At 35.4% G+C, this 26706-nt stretch overlaps 1 protein-coding gene across 5 annotated transcripts in view; it reads right to left on the bottom strand.

Annotated features, from left to right (window-relative positions):
* Positions 1-26706, bottom strand: part of LRBA (LPS responsive beige-like anchor protein) — a 351486-nt gene that overhangs the window by 203219 nt on the left and 121561 nt on the right. For all 5 annotated transcript variants that reach the window (XM_087963037.1, XM_026668758.2, XM_026668760.2 and 2 more), the window contains exon 37: positions 16793-16959. In XM_087963037.1, the coding sequence (XP_087819163.1) occupies positions 16793-16959 (167 nt within the window). The remainder of the gene's footprint in view (positions 1-16792; positions 16960-26706) is intronic.

Below are 26706 nucleotides of genomic sequence, written 5' to 3'. Positions count from 1 at the left end.
GAGAGAGTCAATGGGCTCATATGAAATGGAAACAATATGTCTAAAGACTTATCATGGAAAGGGAAATTAACATGCTTGCTATCATAGCATGGGTGAGAGGGGCAAGACAGCCTTGGAATCCACCATCCTGGAATCATAGTAAATGTAGACCATAAAGAACACTAGGACTTCACTATGGTCAGAATTGTCCTATACCCAGAAAAATATTTTACTTCCACCTGATTTATGCAAAGGAAACAAACAAACAGTCCTGGGCATACAAATTAGGCACATCCAGAAGCTTATGTTTACTTCACAAAACAATACAGGATGTTTTTAGAGGCACTATTAGAGTAAATAGATATAAGAAAGGGGGAGAAAGGGCGGTGGAAAAAAAATGCAGGAATACCATGACTTAAAATTCATCTCAGCATTCATTCAGGCCTAATTTACTAAATAACTCTGTACACATGTTATTTAAACATTTTGTTTTAACAATGAACTATTTACTGAAAAATCACTTATTTATGAGGAAACAAAAACAGCTGGTTAACACATTTTGGGGTATTTTTATAACAGTGCTTGCGATCCTTACACTCTCACTTTCTTAAAAGAAACAGACTGATTTTCACAGCCATCACTTTAACACCTTCCTTCATCAGCAAGCCCTAAGTTCATGGTCAGGGCTTGGTTTCCTAGCAACTTCCTCACCAGTACAGAAGTAATAATAATAATAATAATAATAATAATGACAAATGCAGGAAATAGAAAAGAATGATGGTTTCAGTATTCTCTCTCTCAGCTTCAGGAATGAAACACCACAAGGAATTGTAAAGGAAATCATATGTGTTTACAAAGTTTTCAAACAAGGAAACTATACATTTAAACATAACAGAAGGCAGCCCAAAGGAGACCCAGTGGGACTGAGAATCCCAGCCAAAAACTGAAAGAGAGATTAGTGGAGAAGCATACCAGAATGACAGCAGTTGCCATGAGGTCCAACAGAAGGAAAGGAAAAAAGTGCATGCCCCTCAGCATCACTGTGGAGCTGCCTGAAAAGAAAACCAGCCTCATTCAGGTGGGATTTCCTCTCCTCAGATAAAAATGACAGTACCAGCACAATCTGATTTCTGTATAAAAGGGCACTTAAAGATAAAGAAGCAAAGAAGAAACATCTGCTTAACATGCAGCAGACTACAAACTGTAACTAGGAAAGATTTCAGGATAGACTATAAAGGGACAAGAGGCTAACAGCCACCAACGCAGATATATTACATGCCTCATAATAATAAATAATAATAATACAACATCTGCTTATCCCAGGTCCTTGGGAAGGATTCAATAAGTGGATTAAAAAAAATGCCAAATCAATGTAAACATCTGGCTGACTGTGCAACAAACCATAATAATCAGAGGCTTGATTTTTAAAAAATGAACTCTTGTTTCACGGATAAACCAAACATAATATTCAAAGCACCAAACAATTCTAAAATTATTTCTATCAATATATTTTGATTATTATAGAAACTAGTAGCAAAACTTCTAACAGCAATGCATTATTAGGAATTAATTGGTATATACATGCATGTATTAAACTATTCTATTTGGATAATTATTTTATCTGGTCAGTTCTCAAACAGCAAGCATAGAATAATACAAAAGCAAAGTTAATGATCTACCAGCTTCACAAAAATCAAGTGAGACATTACAATACAGGTAGTCCTCGGCTTACAACAGTTCATTTAGTGGCTGATCAAGGTTACAACAGCACTGAAAAAAGTGACATGACCATTTTTCACAGTTAAAACCTTTGCAGCGTCCCCATTGTTGTATGATCAAAATTCAGATGCTTGGTAACTGGTTCATATTTATGACGATAGCTGTGTTCCAGGGTCATGTGATTCCCCTTTTGGGATCTTCTGACAAGAAAAGTCAATGGAGAAGCCAGATTCACTTAACAACCGGGTTACTAACTTAAGAACTGCAATGATTCACTTAACAACTGTGGCAAGAAAGGTTGTAAAATGGGACAAAAGTCACAACAAATGTCTCACTTAACAATAGAAATTTTGGATTCAATTGTGTTCATAAGTTGAGGACTATCTGTATATAAACCCTGACATTGATTACCACACTGAATACGAGCACCTAAAAGATTAGCCATTTACCATAACAGTTGACTGACCTAACTTCATTAATTAGTTCAACTGCTGAAAACCATCACCCAGTTAAGATTCATGATAGACAAAATTTCCCAGTGAAGAGAAATATTCAACAACTCCCTGAAAATGGCATCCATTTTCTAATGGAGAAGATAGAGAAGCTCCCTTTGTAATTATTCAAGCCTTTATGCTTTGATGTCACCCTCTGAGAAAGTGTGAGAAAAAATATGTGGGAACACTTTCCGCTAATTTTCAGTGTAATTTTTTTTAATCCCATCTTTCTTATTTTTATAAATAACTCAAAGTGACAAACGTATTTAGTAAATCTTCCTTCTCCTATTTTGTCCACACCAACAACCCTATGAAGTGAGTTGGGATGAAAGACAATGACTGGCCCAAGGTCACCCAGTTGACTTTCACGCATAAGGGAGAACAAGAACTCCCAGTCCCCTAGTTTCTACAGTAGATGGTGCTTAACCACTAGACCAAACTGGCTGTCCAATAAATCTAAATGTAAAGACAATTTGTTTACACTTTTACAATTTTTTTCAGAATAGGAGGTGCTAGAATGTCACATAATAATATGGAGAAAATATTCCATCTTTTTTATTATAGAAACACTTAGGATTTGTTTTTTAAAAATCAACTGGCTAAAAATAAGATAAAAATTAAATCAAAATATTTAGAAAGAATGCTTATTTTTGAAACCCTGCTTTGGAATTTTCACAAGGCTTCTGCTTTTACAATTTTTTTAAAGTAAGTTATCTGCCAAAAAGAATAAAATGATGTTAATTTACTTTATCAGTGTTCTCATTTAGACCGCTGTTTGTCATTTGACAGTTATACTCATATATTTTTACTGCTTTAAGTGCTCCTTTTGCTAGGTTTTCTTTCTCTGCTCCAACTCCATATGGTGAACAAATAAGGTAGATGTTTTCAGCAGTGATCAATCTCCACTTTATCACTATCTGCAGGATCACTTTACCATCATTTCTTGAGGCACATTTCATAAAACTAATCAAAAAGTGGTTTTCGGTTCTCTCAATATAACATAGTTTAGTTGCTACTGTTGTTGCCTTTGCCCCTTCCATTACATTTCTTTTAAAGTAAAGTATAAGCAACTAGAATATATTTAGTTTTCTAAATGTGCCATATTCTGCTCAACTATAAAAATTAACTTACATTGCCTATATTGTTCTGCAAACTGTATCAAGCTGTAAGCAGGATTTTAAATTAAAGTGCATAATAATAAGCACCCACGTCCTCTTTGCTTGAGAACAACTGATATCATTTAATAACCATACTGATTTTGAGTAAGCAACAACTTGGGCATTTGTTTTCTGTGTGTATATTTTCCTTTACTAAAGCAAAAGAAAAAAGAAAAGCAGTACAAATGAGATGCTTGAGTTTTTTGTATGTTAGAATTCTATTGCTCCACATGTTATCAGTTTGCTAAAATGTTTTCTCAAATATTCAAGAAAGATAAAATAAAAGAGAAAAGCATACCTTCTTTATATTGAATAATGCAAATTTATAATTTATGCAGCTACTGCATCTTCCTTTGACAGGTTACGTATGCTTATTAGAAGTAAAAAGGAAAATAATATACAGCTAGTACCAATAAATCTTACTAATCAAAGCTATAATCTTACAAAAATCATTAAATCTGGAGGAAAGGCTAAAAGAAAAAAAGAATATGTCTATTATTACTGTGACTAAATGGGATTAGTCAATCCTCAGGAGAAAAAATTATGAATTAAGCAAAGTCTGAATGCTAAGGAAATTTGCGAGAAGAGAAATGCAAATGGCTTCCTAATTATCTGCAACCTATTAACATGCAATTCTGATTACTTGCAATTAAAGTTCCCTTAAATGTTATGACAAAAAGTCATTGAAACATAGAAAATTATCTGCTAATTATTGCACTGTAATGAGTAAACTTAATGTGTCTTTTCAGTATAAGCTCAATAGATAATGAAAATATTGTATATGATATTGCCTGAAATTGAACTTAAGAATGCTACATGCTGGCTCATATTGCATTAAAGGACCCCATAGGAAATGTGGTAGCCTGCATGCCCTTAAAACAATAAACCACAAATTTAATAATGGAAGAATAACTCTAGAATTGCCAATATAAAAAATGTTTTAAAAGGCCATTTCAAAATATCGTAAGGTTCTTTTTCTTTCTCTGTACCATTGTTACTATCCTGAATCAATCTGATGCAGTTCAATAATTGAAGATTGTAAACCATAATTTGTCATACTACTGCTCCAGTGCTGGGTTGGTAGCTAAATGTTTTGATTTTCCAATCTAAGATTGAGAGAATGACTAGCACAAAACATAATCTGGCTGATTCCCATACCTAAGGAAGAACTAGAACACATATCTTCCTGCTCCTAGTTGAACATATTACTATATCCTCTCTTATGTACGTGTGTGTGTTTTGAACACACATATCCTACAGATTATTCATAATATAAATATCCTATCCATTCCTGTGCTATATTTTGAATCCTGCTGTTGAAATAGTTTAAGGTACTTCCACAATTGTTTTTCCTTTGGATTAAAAGAAACAATCTAAAAATAATTTCTTAAATTATTTCAACAGCAGGATTCAAAATATAACAAAGGAATAGATAGGATGTTGTTGGCTCTCAGGTGCCATCAGACCAGACTACATGTCAGATTCTAGGGTCTATCAAAAATTGCAATTAATAAAACTGAAATATTAATTTTCCAAGGCCTATTTAGCCACCACATGTTTTAAATAGATAACAAAAAAAGGAGTATAGATGTAGATCCTCAAAACAGTTGTGGAAAAAAAGAGTGTAATATTTGACTATTTCTTTCTGCCTTTTGTCAGAAGATAATAGCATGTCCATGGTGCTCATGTTCAAGTAATTTGCTTCAAAAATTATAATTTCTGAGCCCTTCTTCAAATGTTAAGCTTCTTTTAACCAGAAAGAGTAAGTTAAAACTGTCTGCACAAGGTATAAGTGTTTTTGAAGAATAGCAGAGTGGTCTCGACACAAAGCAGATATTCTCACTTTGTAACTTTGTGGAGAATCTTTTTAAAAAGGTCAAACAGCTGTGTCAAGGCATTTTATCAGCATAAACAGCACATTGTCAATACATATAGCTAAATGTACTAATGACAACTTAGTTGAAATAAAATAAATACTTTGAGAGTGCCTTATGGTTGTAACACAAAATTATTGTAATAGCTTTTACAATAATTATTTATAGCAATAATTATTATAAACTATTATTACAAATTATTGTAATAACCATCAGTGGTAGAATCCTTCAAATATTGGGGTTCTATAATCTCCCAATACTTGAAATGGACACTTACTATTAGAACCATCATTAAAAAGTCACAACAACGAATGTTCTTCCTGCGTCAACTCAGGAAGTTCAGACTGCCCCAGGAGCTGTTGATACAGTTTTATAGAGGAATTATTGAGTCTGTAATTTGTACTTCTATAACTGCCTGGTTGGTACAGGAACAAAACAAGGACAGCTACAGACTCCAAGAAAGAATAATTGCAACCAACCCTTCCATAGACCCCTCACATCCTCGACAAAAACTATTTCAACCCCTCCCTTTGCTATGGCATTATAAGGCATTGTAGGCCAAAACAATTAGACTCAGGACAGTTTTTTCTCTTGTACCATCATTCTACTGAACACATAATTCTCACAGTGCTGTCTAATGTAGTATGATTATAGCAATATTATTTATCCTTGTTATCTTTTTTACTCCCTCTTCTTATCTATATTATTATTATGATTATCATTATTCTGTTGCTTTGCATTATACTGAGAGCTTCTGCACTTGTGTGTCTAATTACACTTGGCCAAATAAAAGCATCAAATTCAATATTTAAGAGCAAAATTCATAACTGGAACTTCCAAATATTATCTATATGATAGAAAAAATATGGAGCCAAGTTAATGTTTCTACTTTAGTTTTCCATCTGATCAGGGCTTCACTTCTCGAGTTTTGTGTAAATTCAGATTCAGACATTAAAGCAAATGAAACCAAGACAAAATAGCCAGGTGAAATAGACACTGGCTGTGTTTTTACACAGCACTAACCGATTCTTCTTATTCATGATCAACATACTAGTACATGCTGTTTAATTATTTATGCACAGCTTTCTCCCAGTGTGAGAAACTAAAATAATCTTTCGAGAGAAAAATAATGCTATTTCTAAACTTGAAGTCCAACAAGCTGTGATTAACTTTCTAAATAATTCCTCCATAGACACACCAGGAGAAGAGAGGCAGCACTCAAGCCTGAGGTTTTGTGTTAAATTAAGATATGGGAGAAAACAATGTTAAGTGGCCATAATAAAAATATGTAGGTGCTAATTTATTAAATCATACTTTGAAATGTGAAACCAATTACTACATAGGGAATGTACCTGGAAACCATGAATTTCTGAAACAAAATTGGTCATTTTAAATTATTGTATTAGCATGCATGTCACTTTGCAGTTTTAACCCTCACATACTTACATTATTCTTAGCCCAAGAAAAAAGGACAACTTTAGATGCATAAAATAAATGGCAGCTAAAGAATAAACTAGATCAAATCAAATTTAAAACATTAAAATTTAATGTATTAAATCGCTCAAGCACAGTCTTCCCTTGTAATCCAGAGGGTTTTCTCGAAGGCAATGAAGTTCTGGTTCTACCAGAGGTTCTTGGTCAATATGGGAATTGACTCATGTGTATTTGGGATAGCAGCGTATGATGCTTTGGCTTATAATGGTTTCAAGTTGATTGAATTTTGCTATTTTGGTATATTGTTGTGAGCTACTCAAAGTTATATTGTATAAGATGGGTGGCTGCATTTTTTTAAATAAAAAATAAATAAAAGTAAATGTGATTTTGCTAGATTTGCACAAAAATTAATTTTAAGACTAAATTAAAAGTAGCATAGCAAGATGGTTTCAAGATTTTCATAAAGATGAAAAACATATACAGCTTTATATCAGGTTTGAGTTCTTTAGTTTGGACTTTTAACAATATTGATAAACCTCTTACCTCATCCTAAAATGTGTCACAAATATCCTTGCTTTGACTGCTTTTTATGTTATGCAGACAATCACAAAGAATCATAACTCAGGAATGAAGGAAAATATACACAAATATCCTATTTATGTGGTGCCTGATTGGGTGTGGCTTCTTCTTCAACATCCCAATCAGGCACCACATAAATAGGATGCATAGAATAGTCCAAAGCACTCTACATTCTGATAGAGAGAAGTTCCCTGAAGATGGGCTCCAGCATGAGTTTGAAAGCTCAGAAGACTAAACCTCTCTTCCTGGTGACTGACCCAGAATGGATCCTGCAGAATCATTCTACAATTCCAGCTTAAAGGTTGCTGCAATGTACACATAAGAAGCCAAATACATATTCCATGATCATAATGCCACAAATCCTATATGGGCATGCTTAGAATCGCTAAGAAAAAAATCATAGCATAATTTTATTTTATTCAAGACAGCACTCATATTTAGTCTTGATCGCAAAATAAACACTCCTATGTTGTGTGTGTGCACATAGATTACTGGATACTGGATTGTACACAATAATACTTTAAAGGAAAACTAGTTTTACCTCCAAGTTATTCTCAGTCTTCTTTCTGCACCTCTCCATTGTAGAGTCTAGATGTTTTATGTGCCATTATTTTGCTTTTACTACACAGAAAAGAGCTGGCTTCCAAAGATAAAGGAGACTTTTGGTAAATGGTGAAGGTAAAGAAATAAATGACCCACTTGGTTAGTGTGTAATTACACTGCCTGAGATTGTAACAATCTATCACATGAGGGAGGATGACACCACTCTAAAGGGTTAGTCAAAGGAGATAGCCTTTGACTAACTACTGGGCACAGACAATCGATACTCTTCAGATATTGTTCTCTCTCTCTCTTTCTCTCAAAAAATCGAGTTAAAAAAAAGTTTGAAAATAGCATCTCCCTTTCTCATTCAGATACTGATCAGACACTCAACTTGACCTTATTGTGGAAAAGCAGTCCTTCTTCAAATGGTATATGGATCAGATTAATCTTTGGCTCTCTTATAAAACTCTCTACATAGAGGCATCTTTTAAAAAATGATTTATTTTTGGAAATGTTGCTTGATTTTATTTGCATTTAGTGTCATGTTTTAACAGAATCATAGAGTTAGAAAATGACCATAGAAGGTAATTAGTGTTTTGTTAGTACAGGATCCAGTGGAGAAGATTTCTTCAAAGTGGCTAATATGAACCCCCAAGGATCAATTGGACTACCCATTATTGTTATTATTTGTAGTACTACTACCGTAGTTAAAATAATATTCCTTACATTATTTTCATATAATAAATGTTTGAGGTCAATGAACAATCGGAAACTTTATGAAGAGGTCAATGAGTTAAAGGGTTTGGGGATCCCTGTACTAGAGCATCTTTGATAGGTGTACATACAGCCTCTGTTAAAAAATCTCCAGAGACAAATTCATGAATGATGGGGCAACCTATTCCAGGGATTGTCAGATAATTCACTAAGATTTTTTCCCGATACCCAATAACTTCCTTCCTTGTAATTCAACCTGTTGTTTCTGCTCCTATCCTTTGTGACAAGAGAAAATGAGTTCACTCCTGAATGATAAACCTTCAGATATTAGAAGACTTCTATCTTACCTCTTCTTGGTAGTCCTTGCGGTAAGTTATCCATACCCAGATTCTTCAACTTATACAGCTTGATTCTCAAAGCTGTCATTATCTTGATAATTGCTTCCTAGCATGTTCCAATTTGCTGTAACTACTTTGTTTTGAAGTATAGTACCCAGAACTGCCCTTAGTATTCCAGGTAAAATCAGAACAATCAAATGGAACTATTATTCCTGTGATCTGAATTTTCTGTTAAATTTGCTTGTTTAGAAGCAGCAGCAATCTGCTGGATCCTATTTAACTTGCAGTTAACAAGAACACCCAGATTCCTTCTACGTGTACCGTTGCAGACCCAGGATTTCCTCATTCCATGTTATATTTTTCTGACCCAGATGCAGAATTTTACATTCTTCCCTCTTAAGTTCCATCCTATTCATTTCACCCCACTGCTCAAACTGTTCAGATGTTTCCAAATTTTTCTTATAAAACGTTATATTTTTCATTCAGTTTTGTCATATGCAAATTTAACAACTACCCTCAACTATTTGATCTTCTGAAATGTCACTCCCTAGTTTTGAGATTTCTCAAAGCCTACGAAAACTGTGCTCCATGATTACTGCTACTGGTTGCTTTATCATCCTGTGATATAATCATCTGACCATGGAATTTTTTAACTAAATCAGGGGTGTCAAACTGGTGGATGCATCATGTGCAGGCCACGCCCAATCCAGCTCCATAGATGTCGTGTTATGTCAGATGTCACATGATGCAATCGAGTTTGACACCTGTGAACTAAATTATCTCCCCTCACTTGTCCTAAACTGCAGCAGTTCCCTAAGCTACATTCTCCTTCAGAGAGAAAACAGAGGAAAAAAGGGAATCAAGAAATTCTGCCTCCTCACCATTCCCCATTACTAATTCACCATTTTTTTCTCGACTTAGACTCTCCTGTTTCTTCTTTTCTTACATACCCCAAGAACCTTATTTTATTGTTTTCGGAACATCTTGCAAACTGCAATTCATTGAGTTCATCCATTCTGACAAAGTTTCTGAAGACAATCTCATGTTCTTATTTTTTGCCCTTGTATTCCTTGTGCTTATCTCTTTCTTTCTTTTAAAGAGACCTGCAGTTTCCCACATGTATGTATATTAAAAGGAAAGTATAGTTATTGACTCTGAATAATCTTGGTTACCTCTCTCTCCACAATTAATCAATTAATCTATTTTTTTAAATTACAGACCAGTATGAGAGTGAAGCACAGACATATTTATATACCTATATCTTAGTAAAAAAGGAATCATCATCTAATTGGCTTTTTTATTTATTCATTCTATTTATAAGCAAAGCTGTTAAATGACATAGGACTTAGTTTTGTCTGTGTTGTATTTTTTGTCATGATGTCACAAAGAGTACCTTGGATGGCATTCTGAGCTCAGGTCAAAACCTGGTAATCAGCCTGGATTTTGACAATGTGGGGGGAAAAACAGATTACGAAATAAATTATCATGCTATCATGATGGTTGGAGTCTACACTTTAGATCTATACTTTTTAGAAACGACCCTTTCTGTTGTAGGAATTCATACATTTGTGTTTGCTTGTCAACACTTCTCAGAGTGGAGAAGGAATGCTACATCTGAAAGGTTTTCAGTTCCTCAAAGGAGGAAGGAATCATTAAGATGGATGGTCTAGTTCTGAAATATAAACTGCTTCAGTTCAATCCCAGACAAAGCTAGAAAAAGTTCCTTGCTTGGAGCTTTCCATGGTCCTGAAACTACTGAACTTCTTAGCATACCCTTTGGGCACCAGTCAAGATCACAGAGCATCCAGTCAAACACATTACAGTGTAGAAATATACTAAACCCTGTACCTCAGTAACAATCATCAGAGATAAATGCACCAACATCAGATAAATTGAGTGAGAAATACGAGTGTTAAATTTATGTATTAGTATTTATAAACATATGTTATACTCTTTGTTGTTTTAGCATATTTATCCTGAGTCTCTGGAGATAGGCAGGATATAATGTTAGAAAATAAATAAAGCTCCCCATATTTTGCCACCAAATCTATTTGCACTAATATATACTCTGTCTTGCTACATTCTATTGTTGTATACAATGCATACGTAGCATGAAGGTATGTTCAAAACTTTTTTCTTTCAACCAGAATAATTCTGTCAAATATGACCATCTCAGAAAAGAATTGCTTGTTATTCCCCACTACTGAGAAACCAAAATGGCTGATTCTAAGAGGATGAGATTCTCTGTGAATGGCCCACATATTATGGAACAGCCATCATTTGGAAGTTAGGCTTGTCCTGATACAGTTGATTATTAAAACACAGATTAAAACCACAGATTAAAACACACACTTCCAGAAGCCATTTTAATTAGTTGAAGAATTCTGCAAAATGTTTCATATTGCTCTGGTTTGGATGGGTATTTAAATTTGCATTTATGTTTTGGTGTGTGTCCAAGAGTTTATGGTTATGGTTTTTAAGCCTCAAATCAATAATAAAAATAATTCCTGTTGGGATCAATGTCTCTTGTATGGAATAATTACATTAGGAAGGATTGAGCAAACAACAACTTTTGTGACAATGAATTTTCAAATAAATTCTAGAAAAGAAGGAGTCAAAAGTAAAATGATGGTTTAAGGTGTGCTTTGGAAGGCCATGTGTTCAGCTAAGTGTGCCCAAAAAGTCCACAATGCATTGTTTATGCCTTCAGTTGTTTGTTGCATATAATTACAGAACTGTTGTCTGCAAAACATACACTATGGGCTTGTAGAACAACAGAATTACAGAGTTGGAAGGGACCTTGGAGGTCTTCTAGTCCAACCTCTGCTCAAGCTAGAGACCCTATACCATTTCACACAAAGGGTTGTCCAATCTCTTCTTAAAATCTTTCAGTGTCGGAGCACCCACAACCTCTTGAGGTAAGTTGTTCCATTGATTAATTATTCTAATTGTTGGGAAAATTTTCCTTAGTTCAAGGTTGCTTCTCTCCTTGATTATAGTTTTGAGTCATTGCTTCTTGACCTGCCTTCAGGTGCTTTGGAGAATAAATTGACCTCCACTTCCTTGTCATGTCTCCTCAAATATTGGAACACTGCTATCATGTCATCTCTAGTCTTTCTTTTTATTAAACTAGACATACCCAATTCCTGCAACCATACTTATGTTTTAGCCTCCAGTCCCCTAATCATTTTTGTTGCTCTTCTCTTCACTCTTTATAGAGTCTCAACATCTTTTTATACCATTTTTAATAGCTTGTAGTTAACAGAGAAAATGTCAGAAAGTACTTGAAGAAAGTTTTTATTTTCAACACCATTTACAGATTTCCCAAAACATATGTCTCTTGTTGAGGACCTATGCATAATTATTAATTTTGAAAAACCTTGAAGAATAGGTTAAATTACTGAAGGAAAGCAAAGCTAGTGAAATGGAGGAAGATCTAGGAAACTACAGACCAATCAGTTTGACAACACATTCTGGTATGCTTCTACAGCAGATTATAAATCCATCCAAAACACACTGAATTTTTTAAACCCATCCATAGAAATGTCACTGCAGCATCAGACATTTCCTTTAAAATCCAAATAATAGCTTTTCAAAATGTGAGGCTAAAAAAAGATTGCCTATCCTTAACTAAATAAGGCTTAGACATAATAGCATGAATTAAATATTGCATAAATGAGAGCATTACTATACATACTTTCTAGAGAAAATAAGAATTTGACTCTCTCAACATGGTCCAATTCTGTCTTGTCAGATTTAAATATATTACTCTTATTAATTGACACAGAATGGTACACAGGTTAAATTACCAACTTCAGACACTTAACAGATCTAAATTGTTTCCTGAATGCACATGGAGATTGCCTTTCTTTTTCTGTCAGTGATACTGTTGGAAGTTCTGCCTGGTCTATGGACTATGAAGAATCCCACATGGAAGTGACATTTCCTATTTATTTTCTTCTACTTAGCCAATCCTGATTTTAATGAAGAAAATGCTGAAGCAGAAAAGTACTGATCAATAAGTAGGATGATCAGGGATTGGGATATTCTACATTCTAGGTGAATGTATACTATATAATCCCTTTAAATGATCTGGAAACACTTCTTACTTTTCAATAATATTTGGATTCTCAAGTGACTGTGTTGGAAAATAATGCAACTGCACAATTATACCTAGTGGCAACTACTTCTAAGCTAGAAGATTTAGCAGGAGTCACCTATTCCTTAATTACATATTGACTAACTATGCAATCACCAGAAATTTAACTAAAATACAGCAGTTAAATTGCTAGATGTGTTATAAAATTTACAGTGATTGTCAAAAACAATTTAAGATGTTAAACTTTAAATGATTTCAAGGCTATCTGAAGAACTATCTCAATATGACCCAGTCTGAAGGCTAAGATCAGCAGGAGATGCCCTAAAGATACCTTCCCTTTATGGGATTCATTTGTTCAAAATACAAAACAGGTTTTGGGATAACCTTGGTCTGTTTCATTAGCTCTTCATGTATCCCTGCATCCCTGAAAAATTTAAACACTTTCTGTATTAGATATCTTCTTCTGCTTTGGTAATAAGGAGACAGTCTTTATCAATACAAGATGAAATATGACAAAATTCTGGAAAGAAGATGTATGGTTATAGAGATGATGGCAGTATTAGAGGTACTACAATGGTTAGAATAGATTTGGTTCCGATGGCTTTTGAATATAACCCAGAAAAGAGTGAATAGATAGCCTAAAATGGTTTGGGTCATTTTTGTACTATTAAAGGCTCATCTCTGTCTGAGTAGATGAAGTCCACAAAGTATTTGAAGGTGAGACTCATAGGAGAATTTTTGAAAAGGAAAACCACTTTGGAATCTAAGAATGAGGATGTGTCAGAAGACAGATGGAATAAAAAAAAGACCGAAAGTTTATGTCTGATGGTTATAAAGTAGTTCCACCACTAATTCATTGCCTGTGAGATATAGAAAATTGTATGTGCTTTTCTTAAATCTAATTAAATAGAGAATTCCTCGTACTTAAAAACATAGAGGGGTATAAATATGTTAACATATCACATATGTTAAGCAAAGAGACTTGAACCTGGGAAAGTGAAACTGAAATTGCTTTTTAATGTCTGTTAATTTTTTTTAAAAAAAGTATGAGTAAATAAGGTTTTGACTCCTTTCTACTCTTTATCTGAGTTTCTTAAATCAAAGTAATTGGTAATTCCTTAGCTGTTTTATGTTATTTTAACTGTTTGTGCTTGATTTTTTTATTTTTATCATAATTGTTAGAGTCCTTTGATTACTCTATGAACAGAAAAGTACGATATAAGCCAGCATTGCCATTGTCATTATCAGTATCTCATTTTTTGAAAAAAAACAAGGCAATTTAATTCATATTATTTCTTAAATAAGATAAATAAAAAATAATCACTGCTCTTAAAAACATTTTGCCTTGCTGCTCTTGAATATTAAATACCTTTATTAATATGACTACAACAGGAAAATAGTAAAACACAATAAGGTTACTTCTTACGAGCAACATTAAAAATGCAGCTTAGTTTTCCCTTTCCTTACAGTCAGGATTTTAAAAAATGACAACTACAAGATAAAATAGTAACGCTAATATTGATAGTTTGTCCATTACAGGTCAGCTTAACTGTCCACTGAAACAGTTACAAAGCTGTTAGTTTCGATTTCACAAGGCCAATCAATACAGAGGCATACTGTTTCAATTTTGCCTGCATTGATTTTTTTTATAACACCCCAACCTTATAGCATTCATCTTTCTGAAAGAAGGAAGATTTGATTTACTGAAGAAAAATTGGAGAGAGCATCACAAAGATTTTACCGGCAAGCTAGTGACAATGGGGGCGGGGAAGATAAATGTCTCTAGGCAGAGACGCCTCTTGCTTGAGGGCATCCATTAAAACATATTCAACCTATCTGAAATGGACCTTTTTTTTAAAAGCAACTGAAATCTGAGCCCAAACTCAGCACCCTAAACTAATCAGAAGCATTTGGAAATATTGATATACAGAGGTTCTCTTAATTTTTTTTAAATGTCTCCAACTCTACCTATGCATTTTTCTGAGAGGAGACCCCACCCCCCAATATCAAGAGTGAATTTCCATGGTACATTAGTCAGCCTATTAGAATGCAATGAAGGACGATATGAGAAAAGGGTAGTATGTCCTCAGAGATTTCCATCCAGTGTTCTCCATCATCTCTCCTCATCCTTCTTACATTCAGCCACTTTACCAGGTGTCACCAACATGAAAGATGATTTGTCTCCTGACCCAAATAAACACAATGCCTGCTCTATGCACTACCAAAAAAAAAAAAAAAACAACTTCTGCCACTCTGCTCATATGTGGCCTCTTTTCGGCTTATTCTCCTATTCTTATCAGACTCCTTCAGTTTTCACCTGAGCCTCACTGCAGGTGACAGTAATATATGGATGAACAGGTATTTGTCCCATTATTTCTTGAAACCACCACGCATTTGGGGAGGTGGAATGCAGTGACAGTAAAGGGCACAGATATCAAACTAGTGCGGGAGGGGGATACCTTCTCTGAATGTCAAACCAACACCATGACTTTAAAATTTAGTGTAGGGGGGGGGGGGAAACACTTTCTTCTTTCCTGGCAAAAGCTACTGTAAGCTGGATATTGAGACACAATTGCATTCAGTCAGGTCAGAAAGTGTCAAAAGATATTAGATTCCTGCTGTGAGGAAACAACAATTCCCATTTGCTCCTGAAAAAATATTTTCATTTTCAGAATTTATTGAACAGAAACTTTGGGGAATACGATTACATACAGAGTATTAAGCGCAGCAAATGTAACATATTCAGAATGGCTATCTTCATCATTGTGTTATCCATAAAGTAAGAAGCAGGTTTTATTTGGTCCCATCAAGAAGGATAAATTAGATTCCTCCCTGCCAACTCCAAACACATAACACACCCTGCTTACAGTTTTGTTGCAGTACCAGATGTTTCTGAAATGCCACATGCTGTGGCTCTATGCTGAACGTAGCACCTGACCTTCTCCATAATTGACTAAAAATATTGATGTAATGGCACGGGTCTGATTGTGATTTATTAAAACCAGTGCCGATCCCAGGCTGGCTGCCAGCATTGTAGTCTACTAATCGTATGGCATTAGAAAAGCCATCAATATCAAAACAAAATAAATGACATTAATGGGAAAGTATTAGGCCTTCAGAAGCAGAGCTCATTCCAGTAACACAGATTTGAAAAAGACGATGAAATATAAAAAAAACCATTAAAAAAATCTTAAAAATTGAAAATTGTAATGCAGAATATAGATAGATAGATAGATAGATAGATAGATAGATAGATAGATAGATAGATAGATAGATAGATAGATAGATAGATAGATAGAGATAGAGGGGGGGAGAGACACACAGAGAGAGACACAGAGAGAGAGAGAGACCGCCACTAATTAGGACAGAAAAACACTATATATTTTAAAGAGATTTCATTGTAGCTAAATGTGGCTTTCCTGTAAATACATTTTGTTTTCCTGATAATGTCATTTACATGTATGTAATGATGTTAAGGATACTGCCAAGCACATTACACAATTTTATTATCATACAATTTTATCATCAGTGTGGGATGTTATAAAGTGAAAATAATTATATTTTCTGTCAGATGGGTTAGAAAGTTTACAAGCCAATTACACAAGTCTTGTTTTAAAAAGTTCAGAAACCAATGAACCATCTTTATTGAATTTATTTAGTGAAGAGGTCATCGATGCTTTCTTCAACAAAAGCATTCTTTTTTCCTTTAGACTCATTAGAAAAAAGTGAAACATTTAGGAAATGATTAAGTTGTATTGTGGTTTTTTCCCCAAGTTCGAATTTAATTTTACTAACTGTCCTTTCAAGACTGTTGTCACTTAAATAAATGTATGCACTGCCAAAATGTAATTTGTCTATTTACCTTGGTGGAGAATTGCCCCAGGCTCCATGCTTGTCCATCAGTATATTGATGATTTTCTGTATCAGCTGAGTTGCTGTCACATGATCACGATACTTGGCTGCCCTTATCAAATGATCACACATCTTCTCATCTTCACGTTTTTCTGCAGAATACTGGGCACACAATGACTAAAATGTGATGGAACAAAAGAAAGAAAGAAAACTGCATTGTACTTTTAGATTGTTGTTTTGTCAACAGTGAAATTGCTTATACACTTATATATTTTTACTTAAAATTTCTGCAATGAATTGAAAATGAACACATGACAAAATTTAATAATACACCAGAAATTGCAAACAACAGCTGAGCAAAACATTATCATCCTCATAAAACATGGTCCACTGGGGGAACTATGCAATATGTCCTTTAAGGGTATCTCCAATTAAAACTATAAAAATGTTTACATAATGGTTCTATGCATTTTTATGCAGACGTCTCCCTGGGTCCATTGGACCCTTTTTTCAAGACAGTGTAGACAAATAATACTCTCTATAAAATATAAACAGAGGATTCTATTGGGAACATATCTCAAGGGCCAAAATGCATGTACATATTTAATAGGTAACTGAGGGTTCAGTCCTATCTCTGTGCATTTGCTGCATAAGAAATTACTATAAATTCATTAAGCCTACAAGTTCCTTAAAAATAAATTATTCTATTAAATAAAATGTTCTTTAAATTTATTGAAATAAAACTATGTGTCAACTCATAAAACATTTTGTATACATGTTTTATAGTTGTCAACAGAAAGAAGGGGGGGAGTTTCAAAGAGCAGGCAGCAGTGTGGAATCGAAAGTACATTCCATTCATATTTTCTTCAGAAACTGATTAGATGACTGAAGCTTCTGCCACGCAAAAATCTAATTGGAGAGCATGATGGATGACTCTTGGCTATGGACGTGTTTCATTGGATGAGACACCCAGAGGGGTGGGGGGGAAAGCAGGGTCAAGGGCGACAGTGAATTACTTATCTCTGAGTCTGCTACGCCCAGGCAAATGCCGGCCTGTTAACTTCTAATAAATCCTTTGAAGTTTTGGGAGTGTGGCTCAAGGCTCATGATTTAATTGGAGTAACTGCCAGAATCCTGAGACTATGGTCAGATGTGAAAATGTAAATCAAAGACTTATGGCATGCAAAGCTTGCATTATGGCAACAGAAGCAATTTTTTTCAGGTAGATAGTACCTGTTTTATTAAAACAGCCATTGGATTCCACCTGTTTATCTAACTTATATGTGGTAGCGGCAAATACAGTGCTTTAAACTTTGCAGATAAGCTCTTTTTTCTTTGCTTAGAATATGAATATGGTATTATAAAACAAAGAAAATATATTTTACCCATTATACAGAGCTTTTATAGATTAAATATCAGACATGGTTTATCTAACAGTTTAGGTTAAACATATTATTATGTCCCAAATGCCGACATGTTTTAATAAGACCGAAGATACCCACATTAGTCACCAAAATGCAAAATGGCAGCAACAAAGCAAAAACAGTAAAAAATAGTTTCATTCAATATTAGATACAGTAATGGTAACATTTAGTTCTGCACTTCAGCTAGAAAATGCTGATAAATATATCCTTTTGGGAGCATACTTTTTTCATTAGCCCAATGTTGTGATACTTGACTATAAAATTAATAGACAAAATTTTACTGAGGGACAGAACTTTACTGCTTATTGTTATATCCAAAAACCTTACTGTCTCGTTTATGGCTTAGTAGAGCTTATTTACAATTAGCATGATACCTGAGCATTTCTATAACTGATTACTACAATTGCTGTTCCATTCCAGAGAATCTGAAAAGTTAATAATCTTAATATAATGATGAAAAATCTACTACCATTTGGGGGAAGCATAATCTTACTCATATGAAATAGCTATCTGAAGAGTCATGTCACAGAAGCTACTCATGGAGTTATGAAGGCCCTAAGGCATGTAGACTTTAAAGTTGGCTAACAGCAGCATCAACTACATCCATAAATGAATTGCTAGGCAATGCAACTCCCTTAATGTAGTGTTACATGTGCAAACCTTGGTGTATTCAAAATTGCATGCTGTACCAGATGGCATTTGAGCATAAGAGACTGAAGGGACACAACTAGGCTGTAATATGTAACTGTGCAAAGGTCCTCCTGCCAAGACAAATTTTAATTTAAGAGCTATAGTTTGAATCAGAATCAGAATGCATAACATAAAGGGAGCAGGCATAAATTGTACAGAGGTTTGATACTATATTTATATACTTAAAATAATACTTTTATATCTATAGAATGTTGAATAACAGCAAATGGGAAAACAAACAAAATTTAAAATCAATATCTTTTAAACTAGCATAGTACATATTGTGATGACCCAGAGTATATCAGAAATATAACAAAACCCAAAACGTAACTGAAAGTGCTTTAATGCCTTCAACTTGGCTTCACTGTTTAATTGTTCACAGTGGAGGAGTAAACTATTTTCAAAATAACATTTCAAAGGAAAGAAACACAGTTCAAATTCAAAGAGCCGATAATGAAGCAAAAAACAAAAACAAACCACACTGAATAAAGTTCTACAACAGACCAGGGTAGATAATTGCCAACTTCAGGAAGATAACCAGGGACAGTCCGTTGGAAGAACGCCAACCAAGATAAACCTTCTTTAGGAATAAAACACTACTTTGTCTCCAGCGTCTGTTAGCACGCAGGTCCAAACTCTTATGCAAATCTCCCACCTGCAACCCATGGAGGATCATGGCCCTCTCCTCCCAAGTAGACCACGTTTTACCCTGATCCTCTCCTCCCTGCGTGCCCTAGAATGGATAGGGGATGGGCCTGGGTCCTCCTCTGACTACTCGGCCGGCCTCTGCCCTTCCCCCGCCTCCTCCACCACCTCTGGAGCCACACTTCCACTCCCTGTTGGCTGTTCCTCCTCTTCCTCAGAGTCAGTCTCCACCAGGGGCGTGACACATATTGTGTTTTGACTGACTTTAATGCAGTGATTTTAAAAGACAGTTATTTGTCTCTACAGTAAGTATATGGGCACACAAAAGTATGCAGAAAGCATGCTCTACAAGATTCTTTAAATGCTTATCAGTAGAGGTCAAGTGGATTGTCATGGCATATATTTAAGGACTTAATTGAAAAATGCAGCACCACATAATATTCCATTTTTTTCCTTATTTTATTTATGATAGAGAAAAAGTACAGCTAGTTCTTAACTTACAACAGTACATTTAGTGACTGTTCAAAGTTACAGCAGCACTGTAAAAAGTGACTTATGACCATTTGTCACAAAACCGTTGCAGCATCCCCAGGGTCACATGATCAAAATTTGGATGCTTAGTAACTAGTTTATATTTATGACAGTTGCTGTGTCCCAGGGACATGCAATCATTTTTTGCAACCTTTTGACAAGCAAGTCAATGGGAAAACCAGATTCACTTAACAACCGGGTTATTAGCTTAGCAACTGCAATAATTCACTTAACAACTGCATCAACAAAAGTTGCAAAATGGGGCAAAACTCAAATATCTCACTTAGGAACATAAATTTTGGGCTCAATTGTGGTCAAAAGTCAAAGACTATCTGTATAACTTTCATCTCAAAGCTATTCTAAACATGAGTGTATTAGCATATTTGTGTTCTTAGCATGTATGCACACTTTGTGTTGTAAAATATTAGAATTATTCCTACTGAAAGCTAAAGAAAGGAATTGCAGAATTATGGGTCATTTTCCTTCCTATGTCACTCAGTTAAGATGACAGTTGGCCTTGATCCAGCTGTTGGTAGACAGATAAATCTACTTTCTTCTGTCTTTTGATATATCCCCTCTGTGCCAACTATGTTGGTCAGTGATATCAATGGTGCCTTTTCTTCTTTGGAAATCATCTCTTGATCATAACCTCAAATCTTTTATGGAATTGTGAGTACTCATGAGTTAATGAACCTTCAGCAGTACAAATTTTGTCCCATCAATTCTAGGATGACTACCCCGTCCTCATTATCTGAATTAAAACCAATATTCAATCTCTAGCAACCATTAGGAAATGTCTAAATCTGTCTTAGTCATTTTAGCAGCTAGCCTTCATCTTCATTTCCAAAAATCATCTTCATGGCATCCTTCTGGTTATCGAAAGACCTTTACCAACACCATACCTGCTTCGATTCCAACTCATGAGACCACTAGCCCCATGAGATTCAAAAAATAAGTTCAACAGAGACTGTTGTGGCCCACCAGCAGCCAGTGGAGCTGGCAGAAGATTTGGACAGTGAGGAGGTTGGCCAGGAACATGGGCCAGTCCTGGAGTCTGGGGAAGGCTCTGATGTGTGCTCTGCGTCAGAGGCAGAGATGGGTCCAGGGCCATCTGATAGTTATCAGTTGCCTTCGGACATCAGCGAGGCAAAAGAACAGCTGGAGCCTGTTCCCAGTGGGCACATGTGCAGAGCTGCCAGAAGAAGGGAACAGCTAAGGAACAGGGGTCAATTTGGGAGTAAGGCCACAGGTGAGCGGTGAATGGCCCCTCCCATAGGGAATAAAAGAGAAGCGAAAGGGGAGTGGGGTTTTGCAGGAGACAATTAGTTCATTTGGGTGAAGATCTGTTCCTGCATTCTTGCCAAGTATTGTCTGTTACAGTATGGCATTTGAAAGATATAGGCATGGCAATTTTCCAAGCCTGATAAAGGTCTGTAATTGTGAAATATCTTGAAAGATTATTGGCCGGGACTTTGCTGGAGAGGAATTCACTGTAAACTAAATAAAAGGGGTTTTTCAGGACAAGGAGGGTTTCGTGCTGTTGGGAAAATCTCGGTCAGAACAGAGACTATTTACCTCCATGTTCCTTCCTACTATATCCCAAGGAGATTTCAGCATGCAATCTCTCTCAAAGGTCAAATAATCTTGGTCAGGCAGATTCTATTTGGACTAGATAGACCCAAAGATTCCCAACCCAACTGGTATAAGGCCTTATGGGTTATAACTTATAGGCTATAGCAAGCCCTTTCAATTGCATCCAAACCAACAACCACAAAAGCTCCAGAAGTATTGATATTATATGACAGTAATAAATTGTCACTGCTGATTTTGCACTTTCTCCCATAATTTGTTCCTGTTTCTTTCATTAGTTTCATTCAATGGAGTATAAATAATAAGCAACCTATTAATCTGCCCCTTCTCTCTTGGCCTTCTGAGAGGGCTTCAAAATTTGGCTCTGCTGATTGGTTTCATGCCTCAAAGGGGATATGTTACACTGTGAAGGCGGTTGGTGGAATAATAGAGAAGCAACAGCAATCCTACCTTTGTTATCACTATGCACTTGGTTTTTAGTCTTTATCTAATTCTTGTTAACTGTAATGTTTCTATATTCATGTTTTTATTGTATTGTAAGCTGCCCAGAGATATATGGATAGTGATAGGAGATATTCATTTTATAAATAAATAAATCCACATTCTGTATATCTATATATAAGTCCTACACTTAGGCAAGAAAAACCAAAGTACACATATAGACTGGATGAAACTAGGCTTAATAGCAGTAACTGTTGTTAAGTGAATACTGGCTTCTCCCATTGATTGTGCTTGCCAAAAGCTGATGGGGATGGTTACAAGTGGTGATCATATGACCCCAGGAGAGTGCAATACATGCCAGTTGCCAAGTGCCCGAAGTTTGTTCACATGACCATGGAGATGCTGAAAAAGTTATAAGTGAGAAAAACGGTCATAAGTCTCTTTTTTCAGTGCTGTTCTAACTTCAAATGGTCACTAAATGAATGGCTGCACATCAAGGTTTAACTATATACATTATAGATATTTACATAAATCTACTCAGTATAATTGGCTTAAATGTACTTTCAAATTAAAAGTAGAATTACCAGTAAAACTGTGTTAAGCAATGAAGAAATCCATGTAACAAATAAGTTGCATGAGGTAAAAAATAAAATTTTGTCTCTTTATTTCTGTGCAGAGCTAGATTTTTCTACCCTACAAAAAAGAGAATTAATAAAGTTGAAAGCCTAACTTCTGTGTATATTACCTATTTTTATAGTCTATTATATATATATAATTTCCAAATATATGAATTTATACTGATTCCAGTTTTGTAAAATATATTTTACCCAGAATCTGTAAGAAGACATAGAGAAATCCAATCGGACGCAAAAGCACCTGAGAATGCAAATTCTCGTCAACATCATATATTTTGACAACAGGAAAAGCTCTTGCGCTATTCTTTAAGACTTTTTTTTTTTGTACTTGACTTTTAACCTTCAGTTTACAGTCTGGACTAAAAATGCCACCGAGGGAAATCTTCCAAAGCTCCTGAATAAGACTTAGAAAAATGAAAGCTTAAAACCTCAATAGCAAACAAAAGTCAACCAATGACAATGTCTGACAGCCACCTTCAATTCTGAAGTGATGCTTCTGTCATCTAACGACTCAAAGTATTGATTTCTTTCAGCATGAAAAAGCCCAAGCCAATGAAATAGATATAGCAGCAGGCTCATTCCCCTCCCCCGATAATAGCCATCAAGGTTAACACAGGCAGAACACTTATCAAGGTATCTTTTCTATTTCTTCTTGTTTTAATGGACTGGATACAATGTATTGGCTTTTCATCTCTGCAACCTGCAGCCTCCACCCCTCTCATCATTTATCCAGCCTTTTACAGATCAGAAGATTTAAAATCTGCATATAAATTAGCTGTCTTTTAACCTATTTATTACAAAAAGAAATGCTGTAGTTTCACTGCGTTACAGTTTCTTCAATATCCCAGGCACTAGAAATATTAAAACCTGCTTGAAAAAGATTATTTTGAAAATAAAACTGTAGAAGTATCATGAACAGAAGGCTAGATTTAAAGATCAGCATACAATTTAATACTGAGAAAATTCTTTTTTTTAGAAAGGTAATGTGAAGTACTGGAGTGAAGAACTGCTTCATTGCGCAAGATGAAGATTAGGTTATTAAAAATTGTGCATAACATTTCCCATACATAAACACATTTGTTAAAACAGAACTGGTTTGCTATGGATTTGTGGAGCTGACAATAGAAATGGAATATAAAAGGATTTCCTTATGTAGACAAAATAATTGTTCAAATGTCTTCCATGTATAGAGAATTTAGATCAGCTCACAAGAGCTCACAAGTTCAATTTTAATTTATCTCTCTTTCTCCCTACACATATTGAATTTCCAGAAGTCTCCACTCCCACCATCCAAGCTATATATTTATGAAGTTGGAACTGGGTACTAGATTCTCTTATATCAACAGATAAATATGAAGAGATGCTTTTAATTACTCTCAGTGAGGTGATGCCCATTTTCATGTAAAATCCTACACTAGGCAAGAAAAACCAAAAGTACACATATAGACTGGGTGAAACCAGGCTTAATAGCAGTAACTGTGAGAGGGATCTTGGAGTCTTAGTGGACAACCAGCTAAATATGACCCAGCAGTGTGCAGCAGCAACCAAAAAAGCTAATGCAATCCTAAGCTGCATTAACAGAGGGATACAATCAAGATCAAGTGAGGTACTAATACCATTCTATAAAGCCTTAGTAAGACCACACCTAGAGTACTGCATCCAGTTTTTGTCACCACGCTATTAAAAAGATGTTGAGACTCTAGAAAAAGTACAGAGAAGAGCAACCAGGATGATTAGAGGACTGGAGACTAAAACATACGAAGAACGGTTGCAGGAACTGGGCATGGCTAGTCTAGTGAAGAGAAGGACCAGGGGAGACATGACAGCAGTCTTCCAATATTTGAAGGGCTGCCACAGAGAGGAAGGGGTCAAGCTATTTTCTACAGCACCCGAAGGCCAGACAAGAAATAATGGATGGAAACTGAACAAGGAGAGATTCAACCTGGAAATAAGGAGAAATTTTCTGACAGTGAGAACAATCAACCAATGGAACAGCTTGCCCTTGGAAGTTGTGGGAGTGCCATCACTTGAGACTTTCAAGAAGAGATTGGACTGCCATCTGTCAGAAATGTTGTAGGGTCTCCTGCTTGGGCAGGGAGTTGGGACTAGATGACCTACAAGGTTCCTTCCAACTTTGATTATGTTATCTGTTATCATCAACAAGGCAACAAAAGAAGTAGATGAAATGAACAACATGGAGACTTTTCACTTGCCTCTTAGAAATGAGAAGAATATACTGTTTTGCAAATGAGTTTAAAGTGTGCTTTGTGCAAAGTTCCATGAAAGGGAAGCACCTCCTAAATTGTACAACAGAATATTTAATGTGATATACCTACTTTTTATATATTTATTTTAATGAAATCAAGGAATATCTTTGTACAGATTATTGTTTTGTTATAATATGAAACAATATGGCATTAGAAGCCAGCTCTAAAAATTAATTGTCTTTGTATATGTATGTGTGTGTGTGTGTGTGTATTTGTAGATTCATGCATATATTTCAAATACACAGTATATCTAGAGCAAAATAATTAAATTAGTTATAGAACTAGACTGTGGTAATTAAATTTAGAATATTCATATTAACTATCTGTTGCCATTTAGTATACTTTGATTAATTAAGTCCAGGGCAATTTAAGCTAAATATATATTTCCTCTGCTCTTTTCTGTGGTTCTGGTTCCGTTGGTACATGGAATATTCTTATAACAAAGAATCTTTCAAGAGTGAAAGCTGATTTATATAAAGTGAAACATATTGTCTATTTTTTTTTTTGCATTCATGTCAGAAGCACTGAGGCACTTTCAAATTGAAAGCATTAGCTGGTGGCATCACCATTGCCTGGGTGATACCCAGTTGGTGGCTCCTTTCATGTCACCGGCAGGAGCTGGAGCAAAGGATGAGAGCTCACCCTGCTCTATGGCAGCACTCCAGTCTTGACCGTGAGCTTGCTAACCTCCAACCCAGTGTCCTAATCACAAGAGCCACCATGCTCCTGTATTCTATCCTAAAAAATTCCAGAGCATATATTTAATCTTGAAAGATTGATAATGTTAAATAACAATGTACAGGAGTTCTTGATGTGTGATTATTCCTTTAACAATTGCCTGAAATTCTGACGGCCCCACAAAAGCTGCTTTATAACATGTAAAGCATTTCTGGCTGTTGCAAAATGTCATAGACCCCTTCCTAATCGTGTGATTATGACCTGGGTACTTGGCAACCCATTCACACCTACAACTGGTTGTCAAGCACCTCACAATGATATCATTGCCATTTGAAATGTTCTCAGCCGGCTTTCAAAAAGAGTCAATGGAGAAGATGAAGGGAAGATTGCAAGCTTCTGCTGATGCCTGCTAAGAGGATTCCCTCTGGAAACTGCCAGAGGATTTCAATTCCATATGGAGCTGAATCTCTCCTGGCAGGTAGCTCTTTTGAGAAGGAAAGGGCTGTCTGCAAGAGGGTTTCATCCCCACACAGAATTGACTCACTCTAGCAGACAACCCATTCATTCACTCTCAAAGACTTGCCTGCTGCAGGCATTCAGCCCTGCATCTCATTCTTAAAGAGCTGCCTGTCTGAGCATTTGAAATCTTTCATCAAACAACTGACATCTTTCATCAGACAACTCTTTTGCTCTATTCACTTAACAACCCAGTAGATCACTTGATGACTACAATTGGGTGTGCAAGGATCGTGGTCAGTGAGTGAAGCAATCTTGTGAAATCTTGCTTAATAATTGCTTTGTTCAACAACCTAGATTCTGTTTCCAATTGTGGTCATAGTTAGGAATACAGGTAAGTAAGTAAATCGAGTCACCTACTGGACCGGTTCTGTTTTTTTCAACATTTGTCATGGTGGCTCTTAAGTGAACCTATTCTTTCAGCAAAAAAGAGGGAAATCAGCAAAAAAAAAAAATCACAAATAGTGGTCATGTGATCACAGGATGCTAAAACCAGTTGTAAAGATG

The sequence above is a fragment of the Notechis scutatus genome, chromosome 4 (genome assembly GCF_049901735.1).
Source record: "Notechis scutatus isolate UNSWTSFEM ecotype Mainland chromosome 4, rNotScu1.2, whole genome shotgun sequence".
Lineage (NCBI taxonomy): Eukaryota > Metazoa > Chordata > Lepidosauria > Squamata > Elapidae > Notechis > Notechis scutatus.
This window is presented reverse-complemented; position numbering and strand designations above follow the sequence as displayed.